Source organism: Chlamydotis macqueenii, chromosome 16 (assembly GCF_036417535.1).
Source record: "Chlamydotis macqueenii isolate bChlMac1 chromosome 16, bChlMac1.mat, whole genome shotgun sequence".
Taxonomy (NCBI): Eukaryota; Metazoa; Chordata; class Aves; order Otidiformes; family Otididae; genus Chlamydotis; species Chlamydotis macqueenii.
In genome coordinates, this window is record NC_141571.1 from 2,532,675 (window position 1) to 2,557,325 (window position 24,651).

Genomic DNA, 24,651 nt, shown 5'->3' on the forward strand with positions numbered 1-24,651 from the left:
GGGAGAAAGAGACTCGCAACCAGTGACGGCGTCTCCGGGGACGAAGCCGCATTGCCACAGTAACCCAACAGCCTGTCACACGCTGGGGTACCTGCAGAGCTGCCGAGAAGCCCACGGCGCTTCCCAGGGTAGCAGCATCCCCAGGGGAGCTCTGAGGGATGGGATGCCTGGGGAGAAACCCTGTGGCCAGGCAGCACCACTCTCTGGATGCCCGATGCTGTTAAACACTCACCGGGCACCAGCGATGCGCAGCAAGCAGGAATCATGGCACACACTTCTTACCACACTTGCTTCTTGCTGTGCAGACTGAGTTCTTCCTTTAGTTAAAGCAATTGGTTAAGTGAGCAGGAACGAAACCATAACCCAGAAACAGCTGTGCTGCCAGGTGCTGCCTCTGTCACCTGAGTTTCTGCTCTTCAACATCAGTAACACTAAAAGCACTACCAGTACTTACAGGACTTTTTTTTCCCTCTCCCAGCCACACCTGAACACTCCCATTAAGAGACTTCGCTGCACCCGAGATGCTCACGCTTAACTCCTGTAATACTACTGGAGTTAAAATACAACACCTGTCAGCACAGTGCACAGCAGGGATCATTTCTATGATAAAAAAAAAATAAATAAAGCCACGGCTCCCAGCTCTGTCCCTAAACCTGTTGTTTCCACCATTATTTCAGTTTTGATTTCTCCTTTGTGTGAGGATTTTGACACGGTGGACCAGACTATTACGACAAGAGAACAGCGATGGCAGCCCTCCAGCAATTTTCTCAGCTAAGGCTGTGGTTTTATAAAATTAAGCTTCATACAACCAAAGTTCAGCTTGCTTTAAAGTTCATGTCGCTCAGGTAGAAACAGGGCAAATTGCATGTAAGTTATAGTCAGATTACTTAAACACCACAAAGAACTGACAACAGTAGCCACAGATGAAAATTAATCAAGATATTTAATACAGTGCAATCCATAGTAGTTTCTTAATTAAAATAATTGTGTGCACGTATCCGAATGGGTTATCAATTATCACCAAAAAAGCAATAAACATTGTAGTGCTATGTAGAAAAATGTACAACTGAAATTGAAATCTTCCCTACTTCCACGACAGCGGCTGTCAATTGCAAATCATTATCACCAATTAAAACGGGAATAGTGACTACACTGCTGCGGTGACGGACACAAGGCTGGCCACACATCAGTCGAGGAATATAAATATAACTTGCGAAGAACTAAAAACCTAAAGCATTCTTGCACCTAAAGACAATAAGAAGCCGATGGTGGCTTACGACTTTTCCTGGTTTTCAACGCCTTACAAGACTTCTAGACACACTAAAACTGACTTAAAATTACAGAGTGTTTTTCAGCTTATTTCAATTCAACATGGCCCAAACTTTTGAAGATGAAGATCCAGCAGTTGGCAGGAGCACAGTGCAAAAGCTGAATGTTCAATTTTGCAAATACCTTTTTACAGAAATTCAACCGTATAAACTGCAGGCAATTCCCCCTGTTCCCCCTTCCTTCCTTTGTGCAGACCATGCTATGCAGAAAACAGCAATGCAGTTCCCACTGCTTCGGGTTAAAATTAAAGATAAAGACATTTTTGCTTATGCTTTCTCCTCAACACAACACATTTGCACCCAGAATATGTAATCAAAGTCTTTTTTCCAGCCAGTTACTGCTGTGGTTACATGGTTCCTGCCCAAGCTTCCAGCTCTTTCATGTCATCATCCTCTTCTTCCTCTTTTTTCTTGGCTGTAAAATATAAGAAGAAAATAAATGAGTGGGAATCCTGACAGAATCATGCCTTCATTCCCTGCAGGAGAGTGCCGCTCCCCTCCTTGTGCCACGCTCACTAGAGGCTGGCTGGATGTGGATGTTGCGCAGCAGGCTACGCGCTGCCCTGCTATCATTTTTGGTCCTTCCCGGGGAGCAAATGCAGGTACGTGTCATGACATGGCAAGTCCGGTTTCTGGAGACGAAAACCATTAACTCAGCAAAAAGGCTTTAATCCAGAAATAGCTGCAATAATTTTGGAAAATGCCAAAAAAAAGATGCCATTTCCTCAGACAATGTTTTTGCTTCAAAAGAGAAAATATTTTTTTTTTTTTTAAAAGACTCAAATAATTCATACTCAAAAGAGTTTGCGCCATTACAAATGAAACATTTACGCAAGAGAGAATTGAGTCAGGTTTAAGTCAAACTCAAGACCTATCATTTGTAGAAGTTTGGAATTTGTTTTCCTAAATTAAGCTCTTCCAGTCTCCATTAAACAGAAATGGCTTTTGCCTGCATTTCTTCTGACATCAATTTAGCTGACAGGCAACAGCAAAAAAAACCCCTCTCATTCAGACTGATTAAGTCAAAATCCAGACAGCTCCTGAGAACTGGAAAAGGCAGAAAGCTCACGCTCCTTTTGCATTCAATGAATACAAAAGAGGTAATAAGTGTCAGCGCTGCTGCAGAAGACGTTACGTATTTCCAAAAGAGACATTAAGCATTGCTAGGTGAAGCAATGCTTTGAATGTCTGACTCACCATGACCAGAAGTAAACTTTTCTATTAAGTGTATATTAAGTTAAAGTTAAAAACTATTTAGGTAAAAAAAAAAACCCACCACATAAAATCGCCACCCATCACCACCCCAGAATCCCAAGGCTTCCCAAATGCCGGTCTTGGAGGGAGTTTTATTTAAATAAGAAGTAGAATGCTATTTAAATACATTAATGAAATTACAATTTCCATCCAAAAGCAGCTTAACATAAATCCTATAAAATACTGTTTTAGACTCATAGTTTTTAACTACAAAAAAAGTTCATAATTTTTATTATTTTAGGAAGTGCTATGTCTGCTCAAGTCTTATGCTGTATAGTTACTTAAATATGCACACAATTACAATGCCTCTTACTAGCACGCAGTTTCTACCACCTAATATAACGCAAAAAGTATTTCTGGGTTCAAGTCAGTATGTCTCAATGTCCATACCCAAAGAATATTTAGAGAACAAACCTCATTAAACCAGCTAGAAAATAAAAAGGTGATGCACACGTTTATTTAAACTATTTCTCCCACCGTTGGATTTGAACCTAAAGTCTCGGATTTCAGATATTTTGATACAACTCTCTCTCCTCTCATCTACACCTATCAGCAATTCTGTCTAGCAAAACAGAACTAGAAAAACACAAAATCAACTATGTTAAAATAAAAGAACTACAATGCACAAGGAGCAAACTTCACAGCATGCCACCTAAAGCAGAACCTTGTTGTCTGGCAGCGTCTGCTGCTTCCCAGGTCCTTTTAAGCCTGGAAAATCAGCAAGATAATTACAGATACACTGACTGATTGGGATTATTTCCATCCTCTAGTTTTTTGGACCGTTTTTTCCTGAGTAAGCACATGAAACAGGGCTGCAAAGCCCACAACTTCTCATAATAGATTAAAGCAGATTCAGCAGAACAGGCTAGAAAGTGTCACATCCCATTAATGCGCCCCAGAGGTGTTCCAACTCCACTGTATTTCATGAGGTACCACTTCTAGTTCATAGGAGAGCGATGAGTTCAGACTTAACAGCAGCTTTGAATGGTCTGTGTAAATACAAACACTTCTTGCCTGTTCTCCACATTAAATCATCACACTAACTAAAATTTACTAGACATACGTGCTCTAAAGCTGGGACGACCCTAAGTTTGGTACTGCTTGGCGTGAGTACATGCAAACCTCAGAGGAGGCAACAGCCGTCCCGAAAGACGGGACTCTGAGGTTAGTTCCTCCCAAGAGCCAGAAAAGCAGGGATCAAATTAAAAAACAAAGCAGCAGCAAGGAAGCATGGTTCAGTGTGGGCATCTGAACCAGCCTGGGACTAATTCCAAGAGGTAATTTATTCTCCACTCCCTTTTACAGCCTTGGTACGTTTGTCAAGATTACTTTCTTTCTGGGCCAGTTGCAACTGGTGGAAGGCTTCCTTTGCCCGTATCTCCGCTCTGCCCTGAGTGTTATCCACATTGTGGATAAGCTGGCAGCACTAGAATAGATAAGAACTGTTCCTGTGATATGAAACACACGGTATGTTCCTGTGATATGCGTGGTTTTTACGAAAAACAGGTTACCCTCATGGAGAAACAGCACTAGATGCAATCAGTGATTCAGGAAGTCATTTCAAGAAAATGTCTCCACTGCTTGCAGCCAGATCTCTGGAATCTGAGGAGCCTGCAGTTAAACCAGCATACTTTTTAACAATCCAAGGTGTTTCTGGTTAAGGTCCATACGTACCTGGCTTTGACGGTATTGATATTGAGGGCACATTCGGTAGTGGTACTGTCTCGGGACCACTTATTTCCAGCAAGTTTTTGTCTAGTTCTTCTTGTTCTAGTTCCTCTAGTTCCGCCATGAGTTCATCCTAGTTTTTTTTAAAGGGAAAAAAAAAAAACACAACTATTTATTAGCAAGTAGATTTAGCTGGTCATATTATTAAACAAAATAACTGAAATGGATAGGATCAGAGCAAACTGAGGATTTGAGGAGCCTGAATCTTCATCTGAATTCCTGTATGTGATCTCTTGGAATGTGAGGAGGGTGGGGAAAGCAGTCAAGAGAAGAAAAAAAAAGAAAAAAAAATATTTAAGTCCAAACATTCTTGGATCAGGCCATACAGACCATTCCCAACATAAAGTCAGGGTCACAGCTGTTGTACGCGCTGGCAGAAACAGCCAGTAACAAGTTCAAGGAGAGATTTTATATCCTAGTACTACACTAGACACATGCAATATCCAAATCTTAAAAGGAAGATCTCACATGAGTCAGCATCCCTGGAGGTGTTCAGGAGACATGCAGACGTGGTGCTTAGGGACGTGGTTTAGTTGTGGACTTGGTAGTGTCAGGGTAACAGTTGGGCTCCATGTTCTTAAGGATCTTTCCAACCTAAATGACTCTATAATCTTATGATATAAACAGAGGCAAATTTAAAGCATACCTCATCAAATTCTTCCCCAAAGCCTACTGGCTTTGAGATGGCTGTTGATATCTCATCTGCCAGCTCTTGTTGTTCTGCAATGTCCTGCATTAATTCATCTACTTTATCAATATCCCTGTAAAAAAAAAAAATTTTAAAAAAAAGAAAAAAAAAAAGGAAAGAGTTCAATACAATCAGGCACTTTCCCAATCAGCACTTCAGACTGTATTTCTGGGTTTTTTTTTGTAGAAATGCCACAACACGGTGACATTTTGCGAGGTCCTTTCCCAAAATATGCTTCGGATGCAAGTCTGAATTTTATTCCCCCAGTCTCACAAAATTATGCATGTATTTTTTACTTTTCCCCAAAAGCTTAGCTCACAGCAGATCACAGAGACTTCACATGAAGAGGTTTTGTTCTGCATTACTGGCATTAATAATAATTTGCTCTGTTCCCTGATCCAGCATTATTACATTACATCTATAATATTTGCTTCTGGAGCAAGTACAGCATTCCCGTAACGCAGTTTACCTTTCATAATTGCACAAACTCCACTGCACAGAAAGATGTTTAAGTCTCCTCTTCAGGCTTAAAATTCTTGCTGCTACTAGGTGGATCTGTAACTGGTGCACTCTCCCATTTGCTTTAGACTACAGTGGTGCTAGCCTTCTTTTGGACAAAGGCAGCGGCTTTGTGCCGTATAAAATGGTGGCAAACCAAGAAAGCATCAATACTTGCATATTTTGTTCAACATGAAATTATATCTAGTATTTCAGTTTAAGCTGTTGCCTTTTAAAAGAAGATTTGGCCACTCCAGCTGTACTTTTGAAACACCTAGCATTGAACAGATCAATCAAACAAACTAAAGGTCCTACAGAAAGACGCAGAAGGGAATAACTTACATGTTGTCATGCGCAGCTCTCATAGCTTTAGCAGCAAAACCCATGTTCTTCAGCACTTCAGTGTTAGTGTTGGCATTCTCAAGGGCTTCCCTCTGAAATTCAATTGTTGATAATGTGCCATCGATCTGTGCAAGCTGCTTCTCGTACCTCTTCTTACGCTTTAGGGCCTGCAGAGCGGCTGAACAACAAAGAAAAGAATAGGATTTGTGAGATTGGTGCCCACAACAGTCATTCACATTTGTACCAAACATACAGAGAAGTAGTTAGCACATTCTACTGTTTGTTGTCCACTTTTCTTCCTAGATAAACTAAACTGCCTGAGCCTTGTGTTTGTCTCCTTCAACACAACTGTTTAAAGGTGGCCAGATGCCTACTGTCCATCCCTGCCACACGAAGGATGCAAGCCAAGAAGCGACTTGAGGACCAGTCACTCGTAACACACCACAAACCAGCGACTACGCTACAACAAACATCAGGCTTCAATGTGCAAGCTGGTCCACTTCGAAACCTCTTTGCTCACCATGATCCCTAATACTTCAAGGCACAGCTGGTGGTGCAGCTCCTGTCAGACGAGGTTATGATGCCGCTGCAGGGTACCTACCAGCCCGCTGAACTCCTGCGCAGCTGCTGGGAGACGCAGCTCATCCAAATACAAAGCAAGACAAATCTTTCTTCAGCTTTGCTATTTAGTGCTGTGAAATACACATATTTGTACATATATAGAAAAATTTATAGATAAAAAAAAACCTTTGTGCGTATTTCATATTATTCCTACTACAAGGTACTGTCCACACAGCAGTCTCTACCAATAGACTTGAGAAGAGAGAGGCCATCACCTAAATTTGTTTGAGCAATCTGCTGTTGTAAGCACTCATTCAGTGTCTGCTCATTGCAAGAGGAGCCCACCCACGACAGGACCAACACAGAGCTCCACACCCACGTGGATCACCTCGTGCCGGAGGACTGGTCCAACTAGCTGCACAGCTAAGGTTCTCCAGTTCCTTCTGCAACGCTCAGCTCCACCCCACCCAGACCAGTATGCATCCAACTGGTGACAACAGTCAACAGCCAGATCTGCCCAAGACACCCAGACACACAACAGACCAGTGCACATTCGTTCCCGAAACACTGACGGAAATACAAACTAGATTTCCATACAACCTTGTCTGTGCGTGGCTAAAAGTTTTGGTAGGAGCTGCAATGTGGGCAAAACCTACCAAGCACTGAGCACTGTCAGGTTACAAACACACATGAGGTATCACACAGAGTAAGACACGTAACTAGAGCTTCCCTTCACGGCATTTCTGCTTCCTCTCCTGGTACGAGCAGACTTGTGCACTGTGTGACAGGCTCGGGCATATAACACACACATCTACTTCAAAAACTCAGCTCAGACACAAGCCGCTGTCCTAACAGCCTTACTCTCCATTTCTGAATGCGGTCATGTGCACGCTTCATTTCTTCAATGCTCTAATCCCCATGAAAGTCACAGCAGAAAGCTGTTAACGTGGTACAGGATCAACTCTTCCAACACAGCTGATATAACTGAGCACGCTCTGCTAAAAATCACCGTCCTGGACCTCCCAACAGATCAGTCACGTGCATCAGGACGGTGGCAAATAAAGGCTCTGAATCTTTAAGATGTTATTTTCAAATCTTTGTCTCCCTGTTGACTATTTCACAGGAGATTTAGGGGTGGGGGAGGACCTGGGGGGAAAGTAGATCCTGACAGCAGACAGCTTCACAGCTTCCCTTACCTCCCCTGCTGGAGATGATACCTTTGTGACACGATGAGTACGCTCCTGCAACACAAGCAAAACAGCTCCTCTCCTAAAAGCAAATTACGCCTGCAGGCACCCCGCGTATTTTGTCAGATGCCATCTTGAGAAGCCTGACAGTCCTACAAGATAATGTCCTGGCATCCAGAAGCCCTACATATACCTTCAGTTCTACAATTGGTTGTAAATATGCTGTGTTAGATTACTTTCAAATCACACTAATTTATTGGAGGATGAAAAGTGCTTTGTGAAGGTACAGCTAAGGCTGCCAAGCAGGCAACGTAGCACAGATTGGTTTAGCAGAAGTGATCAAAACTGCAAAATGTCCTTTGACAGGAGTGGGAATAGGACCAGGTTTCACCTAACACAAAGGACAAGGTTTGCTCTGCAGAATCAAGCACAACACAAATATCATCTCAAACGTTCCAGCTTTATGTCAGATCATAAAGTGATGAGCAACACATTACTGGTATATTTAGTCTGGTTAATTTTGCGCTAATGGCTTAATTAAGGTTATATAAAGGTTTTTTTACCCAGAAAGATAAAAATGTTAATGGGTTGTGTTTATATAGCGACAGATGCTGGGAAAGTGTCAGACAGCAACACGACATTCTTTATTGAGGACTTTGTGCATCATGGAGAAATTACTGGCAAAATCAGAGATTTTATAACCATTATACAAACCCAAGCAAAGCACTACAATTTATGTACAGTTCCCCATTACAGCTTGCTCTGAGAATAGCGACAGTTTATCTACATTTCATACTTACAGACTTTTAAAACAAGCTGCTCAGACAGCAAACATTGCAAGCATCATTCTAAAAGGGCTCGTGATCCAGAGTTTTTATTAGGACTGTTGGGTAACCCTGCCCCTCCTACTCCCAAGTGTGCCAGGTCGGTGTACCAGAACCACACTTCCCAGCCTGCACTCGTTTACACATCCTTTCCTTGATTCGTTTCTCTCTTGTAGACACAGATCAAGGCTCCCACTTTTACAAAACCATGATGCATGATCTTCCAGCTTGCAGAACAGAGCAGGTAGCTCCCCACAAGACCTCGAGGCCACATATACAGCTGCTGTGCCTGGACAGCTCAGCATAAATGTTTAGCACAGGTCGATTAACATCAAAGTGATACATTAGCTTCCGCAGTGGAGAAAATCTTACACACGAGACTGGAATTTTTTGCAGCTAGAAGCACTAAGGAATGTAGAACAAGGTATTCAGTGCCTTAAATTAGATGATCACAACCTCCTGCAATTTATTTTCATCTGTGTTTCCTTGTTTAACTATCTTTTACTGTAAAGTCATCGTTTGTAACTAGAAGATTTTATTAAGCTGGAAAAATAAGGAAATACCAAGTTAATTTAGGTCACTCGCATTCACTTTATCCTGCAAATTTTGGCAATTCATTTCCCATACTCCTCCCCAAACAGAAGATGATTTGCACTTTACACTCAGTATTCTCCTTGTTGCAATTAGCGGTGTCCCTTCCACAGACGCTCCCAGGCACCCATGTCTGGGTGCAAACACAACTCTGGGAACGCTGGGTGCCGCCTTCCTGCCCACCTGCCCTCTTCAACAGCTTGGTACAGTCTGCTAGGATCCGGTGCAAGCCTTTCTACACTCTATTTCTTTCAAGTGAAATACTTAAAATCATGTTTAAGACCATTACAGTTCACCAACTTCTCAATTTTCAGCTCTACCTGGAGGAGCTCACCACATCAATACCCACAGCTCAGAGGTCACACGGAATTTCTAGAAGAAAGGTCCCTTTGGAGGCAAAGATGAAAGCCACGCCGACCTCTGCAGAGGGGCCAAGGGGCTCACCCAACCAGGCACACGTGAGGGGGAAGAGCCACAAACTCCTGCTTGAAACGCAGGACCAGCAACAGTCTTTGCTAGCGCAAATAATGGGCCTGCAAATTTTCTCTGTGTTACTATCTTACTTTACCTACTTTCCAGAGCAGTGGTATCTGACGGAGGAACAGATCCGAGGGGTGATTCTGTTCTGATCTACAGCTCCTTTATTCTCCTATTTAGACATCAATTTCTGAAAACTGATGACCAGTTCTGATACTTTTTTTTCCTGCACAACAGTATTTACCATCTGCACAAATACCTACTGAAATCTTACGTACTGCTGGAGTAATACACTTCTGTTAAGTTTTCATTGAAGTCGAAGCTATGAATACTAAATCTGTAGGAAACGACGTTGGCTCTTTTCTCCACCAAAAAACAAACTACATCAATCAGTTTCCAGAATTTGAAATAAGTATGAAAAAGAGACAGTAGGCTAGAAATACATCTAGCATCATGTAATGTCATACACATGCAAGAAACGGCCGTGCATGTGAAGTCAAAGTGTATCACGGCCCATCTTCGCTCTTCATGAAGACTGGCATCGCGTTAGGCAGCTGTGGAGGAGGCAGTCCTTGGGACCTACACCCCTAATTATGCCTTTACTGCTTCCAAGACAGTAATTACACAGGCAGGCAATGTAATTTAATACTCAGCGTCAGTTGCTGTGGAACTGCTTCAGCAGGACCTGTAACCATCTATTAAGTTTAAAGCATTTATTCTCCAACGTAGCCAGACAGACACTCACAACCCAGAACCTGTTGCTAGAGAGATCACCAGCACGTTTTTCTAGAAAGGGCTGATCTAAGTTCTCCAACAGTGCGACAACTTCCTTACCTTGGAGCAAAAAGCTACACGAGATCACATCACTGCACTAGGCTCTCTCAGCAGCTCCTGCAAAGTGCCTGATAATCAAAGGCTCGAAACAAATACAGACCGATGCTTGCTCTCAGCATGCTGTGGATATGTAGTTCTTGTGGAAATACCTGTCCTTACGTGGGATAAAGCACAGAAAGATCCTTACTGACCTCTGCATGTTATTAATGGCTCCAGCACAGCTTGTGCATTGCAGGTGGTGAGCTGGGGGAAAGGCGCGGCTCTCGCAACATCACTCAAGCGTGGTGTTACTCTTGCACAGAGCTGAGGGAAATGGCTCTGTACGAAAACCTCCCCAGCTCCTAGGCACCAGTCTTGCAAGGAACGACAGCAGAACAGGTACAGAAAAACGCCAGGCAGTGTCCCTGACCAGCACTCACTGTCCCACGAGCAGCCTTCCCTCGGTGAGAAGTGACTTTCCGCTGAAGTCGCTCAACAACACTGTGAGTTTCTCCTCCCTGAGCATCCTGCCTCTGGGTGAGGGTTAAGTTACTCCTGAAATATCCCTATTACATATAAAACCACTGGTACCAGTTCAAAGCACATGAGGAAAATACAATATAGCGTGTATATATATATATATAGTTTATATGGTTGCTGAACCATTTCAAAAGAACAAGCTGACACATTACCCTCCCGATCTGCTCAACAGCCACGGATTAGATAAACTCACATGAGAAAACTTGGTGGACTCAGAATTTACTATTAAAAAAAGTTTAACGTTTAAGATAACCTTCACTTAATGAATCAATACAGACCCAATACTAGCAAAAACATTTGATCATTACATGGGAAGTTAGTTTTCACAGCAAGAACTTGCCAATAAACACTCAGTATTTTAGACAACCACTATAACCCGTACCCGACCCTTAACAGGCACAGCGTGTGTTTTCGCTTTTAAGTCCAATGCACATGACAAATTGCATGAACTTAAAACATCCTCTAAAAAAGCAACAGCAGATAACAAAACTTAGTTGCACATTATTTGAATTTTAGTCAAGTTTTCAGCAGAATACATAAAGAAATAAGCACTGGGGGAAAAGCAGTTCTATATACATATTATTACAATTTATTTAAAGGCAATACATTTAAAACTAACTTGGTGACTCCTGCCATCCATCAGGAGATGGTGAGCAGGCTCAGAATTATCTTCTCCATGTGACACTCTGATATATTAATTGTCTTTATTATCAGCTACGACTGGGACATTGGAGCCAATTTTTATTCATAAAGATTTCACCACAGAGCTCTGACCAGTTAAAATGGATATAAATAGTTTATGACCTCTTTTCCATTGGCAAAGTAATAGAAAATGTCTCCGTGTTAATAAGCATCAGCCTCTAACCTCTGCAGTTCCTTTTCACACAGACATTCTCTCCAAGAAAACATCAGCTGCCAGAGAGGAGGGCAAGTCCAGTGAAACAGCAGCTGACGCACAAGCAGTAAGATCTGGACTGACTGCTTCAACTACGTGAACGTAAAAACATGTGTAAGAAGTACACCTGAAGAACCTTTTACGGCCTTTTTAAGAACTCATACTTTTTAATACATAAGCTATTCCTTCCCTTGTTTTCTTTCAATGAGGTGAGAGTGTTTGTATGTTGTTGGGTTCTGTTTGGGTTTTTTTTTTTTAAATTATTTACAGTCTTCAACTAATGAACTGCAAAATACTATATTTAACTTCCTATTTATTTGAATTTCTCTGATAGTTCGCTCTAGAAGTTCCGGCAGAACTTTTACACTTACCGTTTGACCACGGTGAATAACAAGAAGGCAAGGGTTTCATTATTATGCCTACCACGGCAGCACCCAGCGCTCCAACACCACCGATAAGCAGGAACTCGTGTTACAGTTCGCGGTCACCACTCCTGCCTAACAAACACTCCGAAGTGAAAGGAGCAGTCATTTAGCCAGACTGTCCTCTGTCAGCACTCAGCCTGAAAAGCATGACTGCTCACCCAAATAATTTCACTTTGTTCTCAAGAAACGCTATCTGTAAGAATTTAATTGTACGTATTTTAAAGTATTTCAACCTGTATATAAGCAAATTATTAACACAGAGTTGTTTTAAGTCTTAAGATATTCCTTGCAATATGTACAGCAGTTTGTTAGAGAAATAAGAAAAACGTTCACTGTGATAAGAAGTTAGCAGGATAATAAAAATACTATTTTACTACATAGTACCACATTCAGAGAGGAAAAATTAACTATGAACATGCTGAGGATTTAATTAAAAATCAACAGCCTTCCTGCAAGTAACTACTGCTTATACATTTGTAGGACAAGCAGTGTTAATGGGATATTTACGCACACAGCAGTTCCACTGAATTAATGCTTTTAAATATCATTAGTAGAAAAGCCTAGATTAGTAGATAAAAACCAAGGAAGAACTTAAAAGCTTCTTTTTCTATATACCTGCAAGTGCAAATTTTGCTAGCAAAACCATGTCTCCACTTGAGAGCAGCAAGAGGACCAGTTACTTCAAAAAGCACTGGGAACAACCAGGAATATAATTCAAGAGTTTCACAAAATTAAAACACACGCTTGTGTCAAGGTCCACGCATTTGTGAGCCCAGGGAATTTGTCCCGACTGGTAGCTCACAACAGGCACCTTTCCTGCTTATCCAACCCCTGTCTCTGCAAAAATCCGCTAAAAAACACATTGATACCTAAAACAGAAAGGCTTCTCATCCAGTGGAAGATGTCTGGGTTAATAGCTCTGATTAAATTTTTTTCCCCCTCAATTGGAGTAATCTCACATCAAATTCTCACATTTTCTCTGGCAAACGAGAAGAAACGGCAGCAGCAGAGGTAGCAGTGCCAAAGGACACCAGCTGTATTAATGGGGGATGAAAATCTTCCACAGCAGCCTCAGAAATAACATACGCCAAAATAAACAGTGCGAGAGAGCTGCAGAAGAGTTCCCAGAGAGGGGTGTCCCAGCCCCTCCAGCAGAAAGCCCAGCCACCAGAGGTGATTGGGACAATCAGCTTAGTGCTGGGTGACTGTCCTGCATGTTATACTGCCTGTCCATCTACAATTTGCCCAACAGAAAGAAGTGTCATTATTTCTGCTGCTTCTGAAATTATCGTTCCATCTTCCTGGTGCTTGCCTTGGCAGCAAATTTAATCACCAACAACATCCTCACCGTCCTTGAAATGGGATAAACCAGAGGCATCTGCAGCTGTACGACCTAACTGGCTGCCTTGCCCGCGGCAGAGCCTGCAGCACGGTAGCTTGACCTTAGGCAGCAACTGCTCACCTCTCCTTCTACTGAGAATTAGCAAACTGCCTACAACATCTCAAAAAAATTACTAAGACGCAAAAAGACAATTTAAAGCAATTCACAAAATATCCTCTGATGCTACAAGCACGTAAAAAGGTAGCTATAAATCCCACTACAGTCTTACCAAACTTCTTTCACACCATTGAGTTTAGCCTTGAATAAATATCTTTCTGCAGCTCAAGAAGCTGTTAGCCAGCTGAAGAACGTCCGTGTTGGTTCAAACCAAACCCAGGGTAAAAGCATCCAGGCAGTATCTTCCCACAAGAGACCTGCAGCACATCCCAAGGAATGCTTGTCCCAGACCAGGAGAGCCTTACCAGATGCAAATGCTGGTGATGCTTCATTCTCTACTCATGGTCTCACAGGTCAGATCTTTTCAGGGAGTTTCCAAAACCTTTCACGGTATTTCCAAAACCATGTAACTACTCTAGATATAACAGCTAGAAAGCACCCTTGTCCTGCAAGCTTCTGCCTGCACATTTCTGCTTTGGTGTTGTTTCCAGTTCTGGAAATACTTCCCACCCTTCCTTTGCTCCAGCAGAGCCTTGCCCGCATCCTGCACGTTAGTGAGATTTCTCTACATGAAAAAAAAAAAAGGTAAAGACTTTCAGAGAGAGTAACATACAGGGCTTGTACAAGGGGCTGAAGAGGAAGGAGGAAAGCATGGCCACTACGCTGATATATAAGCATATGCCTAACTGGTTGCCCATTAAATACCCAGCTACATGAAGCCAATTTGATGGCACAGTAAAAATGTCAGAGGTCCAAGAAGTCAGGTTTGATTTAAGCATCGTGGTGGGAAAGCAGTTGAGAGACAGAGGTACCAAAGCATGGTTAAAAATGAATTCACATCAACTCCAAGGCTAACACAGCACAAAGCAGCGTGATTTCCTTTCCCACGAGGATCACCTGCTGAGACTTGTGATGTCCAGAGGACGTACACAGGCCTAAAAGTCACATTCAGATTACAACTTCCTCACCAGCAAAGTGGTGCCAGAATATTTAGTCTATTGTGCAAGAGATTAACCTAAACAATAAGCATTCCTGGTCTAAAAATCTATAAATAAAGGCAAAAAGAAAAAAAAAAGATAAAGAAAAAAGCATACGAGGCCTAACACTTCCAGCTACGACATGAAATCTGACCCACCCTCTGGGAGCAAAGCCTATACTGTATTTCCCAATTTTCAGTGATTCACTTCTTGTGGTCCTGCACATCACTGGATGATGGCAGGGGACTACAAGGCATCGCCAAAACTGCTTTACCCAAACCACATTCCTTCTTTCCAAATAAAACCAGATGTTTTCCAAGGCTGCTGGGGTAAATTATCCTCTCTCATCCTTTTAAACTGCCCAGTAACCTTGCTGTTAAAAATCTGCTCGTTATTTCACAACAGAATTTTACATGTATATAAAAGGAGACGATTATTCAGAATTCAACAAATGTTTAACCTTTTAGGATGAGAAAAGTATGTTCCTTAAGGACTCCCTGGGATTCTCACAGTCTGCAAAATCCTCTTTATGGGGTTTCTTCTTTATTTTGTGATTGCTGAAGATACCTTGTTAAAGAGAATTCCAGTGAAAAACTATCATCTTCCTCTGAATCCCTGCCAGAAATATATCAGGTAGAGGTTCAGCTTTACAAGAACAGAAATAGCTCTTAAGTGTCTCAAAACGTTCTTTTCTCAGAGGGAATACACCCAAACAACCAAATTCCCTACGGTTAACAGTATTTTTCTGATGAAATCACAAAACTGGGATGATCTTACCCTTAAGCAGCCCATTTTGAGACCTCTCCCTGGGGAATAACACAAGTGGCTGCCTCGGTAATCTATCGCGCATTTTCCAGCCTTGGGCAATTATTATTAGAGCACTGCCAAGTCCAAGAATTTCACTGAGGCTGTCATAATATTTAGCATTTCTCTTAACATCTCATCTGGTCCAGTTATGCTATTTTGAGATGTGAAAAATTTACTTTTTTCACGAACGCTCAGATTCCAACACGAAGGGGAAAAAGTTGAAAACGCAGGCCTTTCGAAACTCAGAAGTTACAAAACAAATAAACCAAACCATATTTATTTTCCAAAAAATAAGTTTGTACTTCTTGAACCAACCCCTGAACACTTCACTGGCAATGATTGTGCGCAGTTCCTAGCTAGCCCATTGTGAAGTTCGCTTTAGATCAACTTGTTCTACTTCATAACTAACAAAAATCACCTGCAAGTTTCTGAATATCATGGGTTGATGTTCCTGTCACCCTGGCATTTATGCTTCTCTGCAGTTCCACTACATCCGAGCAACCTCTGTGCAGTCACCTGGAAGCAAACACAACGTCCTTAAACCCCAGTAAGCTCCTGCCACTCCACGAAGAGCACACGATAGGGATGTTTGGTAACACTTAACACACCACATTAGTGAAACAGCCAGCATGGCTGACCACAGCCTTCTCAGAAAGGGAGACTCCAAAAAGACAGGTTTTACAGCAAACGATGTTGCAAGTCTTCGCATGCATAGACTAACCTGGCAGTCAGGTATCCAAACGAGCTCAGGATGTGGCTACGCAGCCAAATTCACAACCGGTCACTATCAGGTTAGCTCAGGGGGTTTGTCCCAGCAGGATAGCGACCACACTACGAGGTCTTTTGGTTTACCTCGTGCCTAAACCAACCCTTGACTTCAACACAACTGGATGAGACAGACCTGTTAATCTCGTACTCTGTTTTGAAGCAATTGCTGTCCAGAAAGCAGCTGAAGTGGAAGGTGGTACTACCTGGTTATTACTCAAGATACGATCCTGCAAGCTGCAACAGCACAGTCCAGGATGGACGATCAGTTGTACCGATACACGCGCTGACTTGGCCGTCCTTATCTGGGGAGCGTAAGGAGCTGGGGAAACAGCTGACTGCCGGAGCACAGGCTGGTGCAGGAGCTCAGAAATGGGAAGGGAGCAGTCATGAAAGTCTGTATTGAGCTCAGCCCTCGCTTGCTGCGCACAAGGATAAACATGGACAGCCAGAGAGATGGCTACACTGGTTATTTGGACAACATTGACCCCAAGCTTCCATGGTTCGCTGCCAACGAGCTGAGAATTACAAGACAACAGTTGGCTGTAGAACTACCCTATACTTGTATTAGCCCCCATAAAAAACGGTCCTTGGCAGGGCTTCACTTAAACAACAAAACTGGAGGAAGCCGTAGAAGACCTTTCCCAACAGGACTTCCAACTGCAAGAACATTACAGTTCTTTGCCGCAGCCAGGCACTGAGCTACACCAAGGGGGAAGTTCTGCTCTACCACGGCCACAGCGACCTTCTGCTGGTGGGAACATTTCGCTGCCCTTGGTACTGGTGACCAGGAAAGTCCACAGTGCCCCCAGGTTCCTCACCCGCAACCTGGCTACATCCGTGCAAGCAGACTTGCCTGCATCTGCCAACACCTTCAGCAACTGTAACTTCACTTCTGCTCAGAGACTCAACCAGGATGATTACGAGCAGAACCAACCTCCTTATCAGCTACGCGCCGTGGCCTTGGGCTGTCTGAGGGGAAGGCAAAGGTCTGTCAACATCTGATGTGTGGCCTGTTTAGGATTCTCCAATTGCACCCTTTTTGTTTCAGGCACTTTGTGCCAGGAGTTCCAGCTGGCTGAAAACCTAGCTGAAAACTTCATGGAAAGCATATTAAAGTACACGAGCTGCTCCAACTTTTAGTTTTGCAAAAATCATCCATTTTAAGTGGCGTGAGTAAACAGCAAGCTTTTACTTTACACCCCACTCCCCCTCCACACACACACACATGCTCTTTCAGAGCCTTGCTGGCTGCAGAAGGTCAGGCCACATCCTCCTCACTCGAACCACATCCATGCCAAGTCTGTGGAACAAGCAGCATGTACTACCCCAAAAACCAGAAAAGGTAATGTTAAAAAACTTTGGGTTTTTTCCCAGAACAGATGGGGATTTCATAGGAGAGAGCAAAAAGCTGCCAAAACCATCACTGGTCTTTTCACAGCTAGACTCAGCGAGTGCCAGCAGCGTATCCCCAGAGTTGCTGCTGCTCCCAGCAAGTGCGGGAGGCAGGGTCAACGCAGAGCATCGCGTGCAGGCAGGAGAGGCCGGGTGACCAGAGAAGGAGACAGAGAGGCATGAGGACACGCACAGCTGCGGCAGACCTCTTGCAAGGGTGTCCGCTCAGCCCAGTGGTACGGGCAACACAGTCTGCGTGAGCCCTACAAGAGCTCAGCGGTGGTGGTACCCTCCTAGGGTAGGTCAGTCATGAAAGCTAAAGAGCAACTGCAAAACAGCCTGGGCAACAGCAACAACAACAAAAAAAATCCTTTTTCTGAACAGCACTGGCTGCAGACTCCTCTCGATGTGATACCATCCCTCTGTGTTAAGTTAATTGCCTGCTCATCAATGAAGCATGGCCACGTCCTTCACCATCACTTCAGGCCTGGAAGCACCAAGATTTGCCAGGTAAGGAGCAGTAACTGTTTTTAATTCCAAACAGCAATGAAGCGCCTTTCCTACGCTGACCTGTCCACTGGGCAGCATCGCAGATGGCACCACGGAGCACACCTGAGCACACCAGCCATCCCCAGCACCCCAGGAGGCCCAGCTGCGGCCCTGCTGCATGGCCCAGACAACGTTCAAGTGTGAGCATGTGGTTCTTAGCAGAATCCAGTCAGAATGGGCTCCATGTCCTCCAGCCAAAGGCAAACCCCAGGGTAAACCTTGGCAGCAGTGAATATTCCCACCTCCCACCTCACGCTTCAGCTGCGCTGCTAAGGGAGAACAAAGTACCCTGGCCGAAGGGCAGGAAGGGACTGACAGAGAGCCCTGAAGGATACACGTGTGAAGCCCCACAACATCCCAGTCCAGACAAACATTACATGACTCGGCACAAATATCTGCCAGCGAGAAACAACCTGGCACTTTTCTGAACAGGTCCGAGAAAGCAAAAGACAGTTAAACCAAATCAGCAGCTTACATCACCCGCAAATTTCAGTTTTGAACTGGCGCTAGGAGCCCCTAAGCAGGATCCAGGAAAAGCAGAATCCAACATCTAATGCATTTGGAGAGAAAAAGTTATAAAAACAAAGTCAGCGGTTGTAATCATGCCCGGTTTCCCTTCCGACAGGGCCTGACAGAGAAGAGGAACAGAGGAAGGATGTATTGCACCAAATACCGTTACCAAACAGCATCTATCAGAACCACAGGTTTTTGGTTTTATTTATGCCACTTTTTAAAGGTTTTTAAAAGGTGTTTGTGAATCTCCCTATCCCTCCCAAACTGCAATCTGCCTCAAAAAGCCTCTGTTGAACATAGATAGGGCAGTATTTCAAACCAAAGGTTTCCTCGCTTTTAAACACCTATTTAGAAAGAGGAACGATCACATTTTTCGAAGGCCAGGTGGTTAATGCTCCACTCATTAATCTCAGGGGAGGAGGAGCACTCAGGCCAGCACTGCTATCAGTACTCTTGCACAGAAGCTGTGGTTTACGGTTAAGCACCTGATCTCAAAGATGCATTTTTACACTGGACTATGGCTTAAAATACAGAGCAGGCAGATGACAAAAAGGGCCGGACAGTGTTTGCTGCAGGACTCCTGCTTCCCCCACACCAGAATCTTATGATTCGCAGATCAAAACCAAGCTCATGTTATTTGATTCTGGGAGCAGAGATCACTTCTCTTGCCAAATGTCAAGGAGGGCTTTAAAAACACGTTGGCGAGCAGCGCATTGATGTCTAAGGCATTACATTCATGGCCACAGGTTATTTGAGTTTCTGTCGCTACCCAAGGCTGAGGCCGCAAGCTTCCTTCAACTCCAGATCATTGCAACATTTGAACCACTCAAACATAGAAATAAAAAACTCCACGCCCTCATGCAGGCTTGCTTCCATTTTTTAATTAACAATCAGCTGGATCCCTTGCTGGGAGACTGCGTGTCACTCAGATTTTATCACAACTAACACATCTAAGCTGACCAAGCAGGGGACCGTTGCCAGGAGAGGCAGAACTGCCCTCCTCCTTCCAGTCACATTCCTGACTCCCTCTCTTGCCAGCTCTAGCATTTGTGCTGTTAATTGTGGAAAACAATTATTTTATTTTTTTTTTTTTTTTATTAAGAGTTAGGTTTTGGCTGGATCAGCAAACTAATCCAACTTGTGCACTGCCCACAGAAATGCTAACACCAGCACAAGAGAAACAGGCGAGACAAGGTGTTACCACGCCTGGCAGCCACATCACTGGGGACCAGCCGCTGCCAGTTCCACAGCCACACCGCCACACACCAGTTAGACATTTCGGCCAGATTCTCTGAGCTGCTATGGAAAAGGGGCTGTCCTGTCTCCTCTCCCGTGCCAGACGCAGTAACCCTCCAGCAACAGGCAAATCAGATCAGCAGACCAATGTGACAGACTGAAAAAGCAAGGGGTGGTAAACAGTTCATTCCCCATCAGATCAGCCAGCTGAACTGACTTACGTCTGGAGGAGGTGGGTATAAAATTATGACTTTTGGCTTCAGGCTACGCCCAGCTTTCTTGTTTGGTTTTTTTTGTTTTGTTTTGGTTTTTTTTTTTTATGTGTAGGGTGGAGCATAGTGGTGTTTGCTTTCCTGGAAAAGCCTAAATTATACAGCAGGAACGTAGCAGTGGTTTTGCATCCATTTTGAACTCAGTCACTACTGCTGAAAATACCAGCTTTACCTACAGTGAAAGAGAAACTTTGATGCCACAGAAGAAAAAACACTACCTGACAGAAGTCAACGTTGATAGAAAATCCATGAAGCATCAGACTCTTGCTAAAGCCTGAATATTTTTACTGCACATTAGCAGAATGTCAATTGTTCTCCCATTCCGGTGTTTGAGGACCTAGTGTTCATTAACAAAAATGTAAAATCCAGCAGCAGGCATGGATCTAAACTCTAGATCCACCCTGGATCTAAACTCTAGAGTAAAATACTTTCAAAAGTTCCACCCTAGCAGCGGTCAGGTTTCTCTCCCTGCTGTAATCTTCATATTGAGACTTAATTTGAGCTTTGGGTTTCTGTCAGAAAGGATAACGCAGAAACAGATTCTGGAATTGTTATACCCAGTGTGGTCAGAGATAAGGAATTAACCTGCTGCATTTTTTGGGGGGTGTATGCTATTTCTCTGGCAGCTTGGCTTTGTGAGCCAGCTCTCGTAGGATCAGGTGATAGCCACAAGGAAAGGAGTAAAACTGGGGCAACAGTGATTAAGATCAGCTTGAGCTATCCTGAAACCAAATACTGAGACCAGAACTCCATAACCCTTGGCAAGATCTAGCAGTTTGGTTTGTTTCGTTACGTTTGAGTGCCTGACAAAATACTCTGGATTGGATGCAACAACGCCGTATCGACAAACTGGAGCGGAATAAAAGGACGCAGCAGAAGCAGCACAAACTGTCAAGCTCACAGCTGTGCACTTCTTTTTTTAAAGCAGAAGTTATTTTCAGGACAGATTTTAAATCCAGTAAGATACTGTCTGACTGGTGTTCAAACCATCCTGTACTACTGCTACTTTCATTAACTTCACTGAGAGGAGTAAGTCCACTACTCATGAGCTAGAGTAAATGTGTTGAAGGGCCCCTTGAGAAAAAAAAAAAAGGTAACAAAAAAACCCCACCAGAACATATGCTGTTTTCAGAAGAATAGGCTGAACATTTCCATGATTTAACACAAAACAAAAGGATAATCCAACTTCTTCCCAGAAGAGGTAGTATTAACTCGCATCTTTCTAAGAAACTCTCTAAGGATGATCAACCTTGTCTTCAGCACTTTTTCATCCCAGGGACAGAAAAATGACACACATTAAAGCCATGACTGCTGGTCTCCCTAACATGCTCCAGAAGTGGCACAGGGGCCTTTGCACCAGCCTAACCCTTGGGGATTGCTGCCCTCTCACTTCCCCAGGAGTTATTTTGATACTGTTGGCTAAAGAGAAGGAACTGGTAGAGTGAAGGCAAAAAAATAATAAAATTACTACTTATTAAAACTACTTGAGTTCCTTCAGAAGGCATGGTGATTATAAAACTGCCATGTCTGCTCAGCCAGAAAAGAACAGAAAGACTCTGGAAAGTGAGCTTTTAATAAAAAGTTGAAGACCTCCCATGCCAAGAAACAACAGAAAGAAAATTTATACTGGTTAGTTACTCCTTTTAACTTCAGAAGTTCATAAGGAGTTACACATCCTGGACAGCCCAAACGCAGAGTATGAAAAACAGACACTTAAAGGAAGTACATAAATTAATAAGATCCTGCATGTGCTTGGGGCAGGCACAAGACCCAGAAGGCCTCTAGGCTTCTGTGCTTTCGCTAGACTCCAGACGTGCTGCAGGAATTAGTTGGCGAGCAGGGCTTTGGTAAAGAGTTTCGTTTGTTAGCAGAAAAAACAACCCCACGGCAAAGCAAGGCCTTGTTCCCCGCTGACACACCGCTTTCCCGGCTGCTCCTCTGCGCACCCCGCAGCACCGCGGCTCCTCCCTCGCAATATTTGCCCCCCCTCCCCCGGCCCGGGGCGCGGGGGCAGCGGGACGCCGGCCGGGAGGGCCCAGCAGCGGCCCGACGCGCCGCTCAGGCGGGCGGGAGGCGGCGCCCACGCCAGGCGGCTCCGCCGGAGAGGGGCCGCCCTTCCCGGGCGGGCAAGGCCTGGTTCGGCACGGGCCCGCCCGGGGAAGGGTGACAGGCCCGGGAGAGGGGGGCTGCCGCGGCTCCCAGCCGGCGCGCTGCAAAATAAAGGCAAACACCTGTAAAACACAGGTCTGGGAGCGGACAGGCGCAGCCAGCAGCCCCACAGGCCGCCCCGGCCCTCCCCGCCGCCCGGCCCGGCCGACCTGTTGCCGGGGGAAGGGGCGGCCCAGCCCGGCCCGGCCCGGCCGCTCACCGCGTTTGTTCTTGGTGCCGTGTTTGCGGGCGGCCGCCAGCTCCTGCTCGATTTTCTTCTCCAGGAACTCCTGCTTCTTGCTGAGCATCTCCTCCGTGTCGCGGAGCCGCTGGATCGCGTCCTGCGGGGACGGGCCCTTGCCGGCGCCCTTCCCGCCGGCGCCCGTCCCGAACAGCTTCCCCAGGAGCCCCGACATGGCTGCGCCGGGCCGCCGAGGCCGCGGTGTGAGGCGGGGGAGGCGACGACGGTCCTGGAGCACCACTAACCCTCTCCCCTCACTCCGTGCCCCCCTTCCCCTCGCAGACCGACCGACCGTCCGTCCGTCCGGCCGGCCACCGGCACAGCCCCGGCCGCCGCCGCTCGCAGGACTCCCCGCACCGCGCCCGCCTCAGCGCCCCGCCTCGCCGCCCCTGCGCCGCATACGGCTCCCGGCGTGCCCCGCGGCGCCGCGCCGCGCCGGCAGGCGGTATCCTCCCGCGAGGGCTGCTGGGAGATGTAGTCGCAGCCGGAGCGAGGCGCTGGGCGCGGCGGTCTCGCCGGCGGAACCGGCGCGCGGAGTCACGGGGCGTGCTGACGTCACGGGCACGGTGACGTCGGCGGGAGGGTAACACGGGGCGGGAAGGAGCGGCCGGCGCCATGGCGCGGCCCGGCCCTACCTTCTCCATCTGCCGGGGCCGGGCCTCAGCGGGGCGGGGGGAGGCGCCGCGGCCCGCCCTGCCCTGGGAACGCCCTGCCCGGGGCGGGATACAGGCCCGCGGGGGCTTCGGGCGGGGAAATACGGAGGGTGAGGAGAGTGGAGCTGCAGCGGCGGCCGAGGGCCGGAGCAAGGCCAGGACCGCGAATTAACGACCGGAGGAGCCCGCGGGCGCCGGGAGCGGGCCCGGGTGCAATCCCGGGAAGGCACCGCCTGAACGTATCGCTCAAACCCTGCCACTCGTGCACAGCCCGCTAAGGTGTCGGGAGAACTCGGGGTGAAATTTCCGCTTGAAGCTTCCCTTTCTCAACTTGCCCGCCTTACAAAACCAAGTACTTCGATCCAGAGTCGTGCTTGCTTAATTGGCGGTGACTAATTGTGAGCACCTTATTTCCTGGACGCTTGAGTCACGCGTCCTGATCCCCGGAGGCGGTGCGGACATGACTCCATGCTGTATGACCGCCCTGCCTATGCAGAGTCCAAACTCCAACAAATAAATCGAGTCTAAAGTGCCTCGTCCCTTTACTGGGCGCTTTTGACTTTTGTTTCTTTGTGCTTGGCCTCTGCCGTCCCTAAAAATAATAAACACCTCCTTCTCTGCTCACAGTGGTGGTGTAAAAACGAGTTAATCAATGACAGACTCGGACAATAGTTGTGTTTAGCACTGGAAACTGTCGCTTTTGAGCAGAGCTGGACTAGTTATGCTCTAAAACAGGCCGGGATACACGCAGCAAATGGCAACGAGGAAAAATGAACCGAACAACCGCTTGGCGGGCAAAGAGAGCCTTTACACGCCCGCAGCAAGCGGGGAAAAGCCCTGCACTGGGTAACACAATTAAGGACAGCCTCCTGTCGTACGAGGTGGGGGTTAGCAACAAAGCTGCGGACGGATCCTGCCCCATTCTACCCTGTTAACGTTGTAATGCTAAATACGGAAGAAAGACAAAAATAAAAACCAAAACCAGAAACAAAATCCAGAGAGGCTTATAGAAACCACTCCCAGGGCAGGAAAGCTCCCCCCACAGCTCATGACTTGGGAGGCTGGAAGAACAGAAGGGGAGGCAGAGCTTTTCCCTGCCCTTTCCCTACTCTGACATAAACATCTGCTGTCAGGAGTGGATGCTGAGCACCAGCGGACCTTTGTTCAGATCCAGTATCGGCTCCAGTTCTCCCAGGGGATGGCTTTGGCCCTGGAGCAGTCCAGGGAACTTCCAGAAAATGCCAAGATACTTCTGAGGGTGGTTTTGTAAGGAAATTGATTGTACCCAGGACACAGGATGGAACCAGCCCTGTGGAAAGGTGCTGGAACGAAATCAGTGACCAGAGCAGCTTAGATCCGCCTCAGCCCGCACTGCAGCTGAGCAGTGGGCAGGCCCTCGCTAGAGAAACAGAAACGGAGTAAAATTCTGCGTAGAATTCTTCGCTT

At 45.6% G+C, this 24,651-nt stretch overlaps 1 protein-coding gene across 1 annotated transcript; it reads right to left on the minus strand.

The window, feature by feature from the left end:
* Positions 1-924: 924 nt before the first annotated feature.
* On the minus strand, positions 925-22,889 carry CHMP4B (charged multivesicular body protein 4B). Its single transcript, XM_086760751.1, has 5 exons — positions 22,532-22,889; positions 5,839-6,016; positions 4,957-5,071; positions 4,257-4,383; positions 925-1,743 (listed from the first exon to the last, which is right to left on the minus strand). Exons 1-5 carry the CDS (start codon positions 22,725-22,727, stop codon positions 1,676-1,678), a joined length of 684 nt encoding a protein of 227 aa, XP_086616877.1. The 5' UTR covers positions 22,728-22,889; the 3' UTR covers positions 925-1,675.
* Positions 22,890-24,651: the final 1,762 nt, after the last annotated feature.

Excerpts from the sequence above, each read along its gene's own strand:
- CHMP4B (XM_086760751.1), bottom strand. The coding sequence starts at position 22,727 with ATGTCGGGGCTCCTGGGGAAGCTGTTCGGGACGGGCGCCGGCGGGAAG. Across the intron at positions 5,072-5,838 it reads AGAGCTGCGCATGACAACAT|GGATATTGATAAAGTAGATG; the intron begins GTAAGTTATTCC and ends TTTTTTTTACAG. Across the intron at positions 1,744-4,256 it reads ATCAATACCGTCAAAGCCAG|CCAAGAAAAAAGAGGAAGAA; the intron begins GTACGTATGGAC and ends TATATTTTACAG.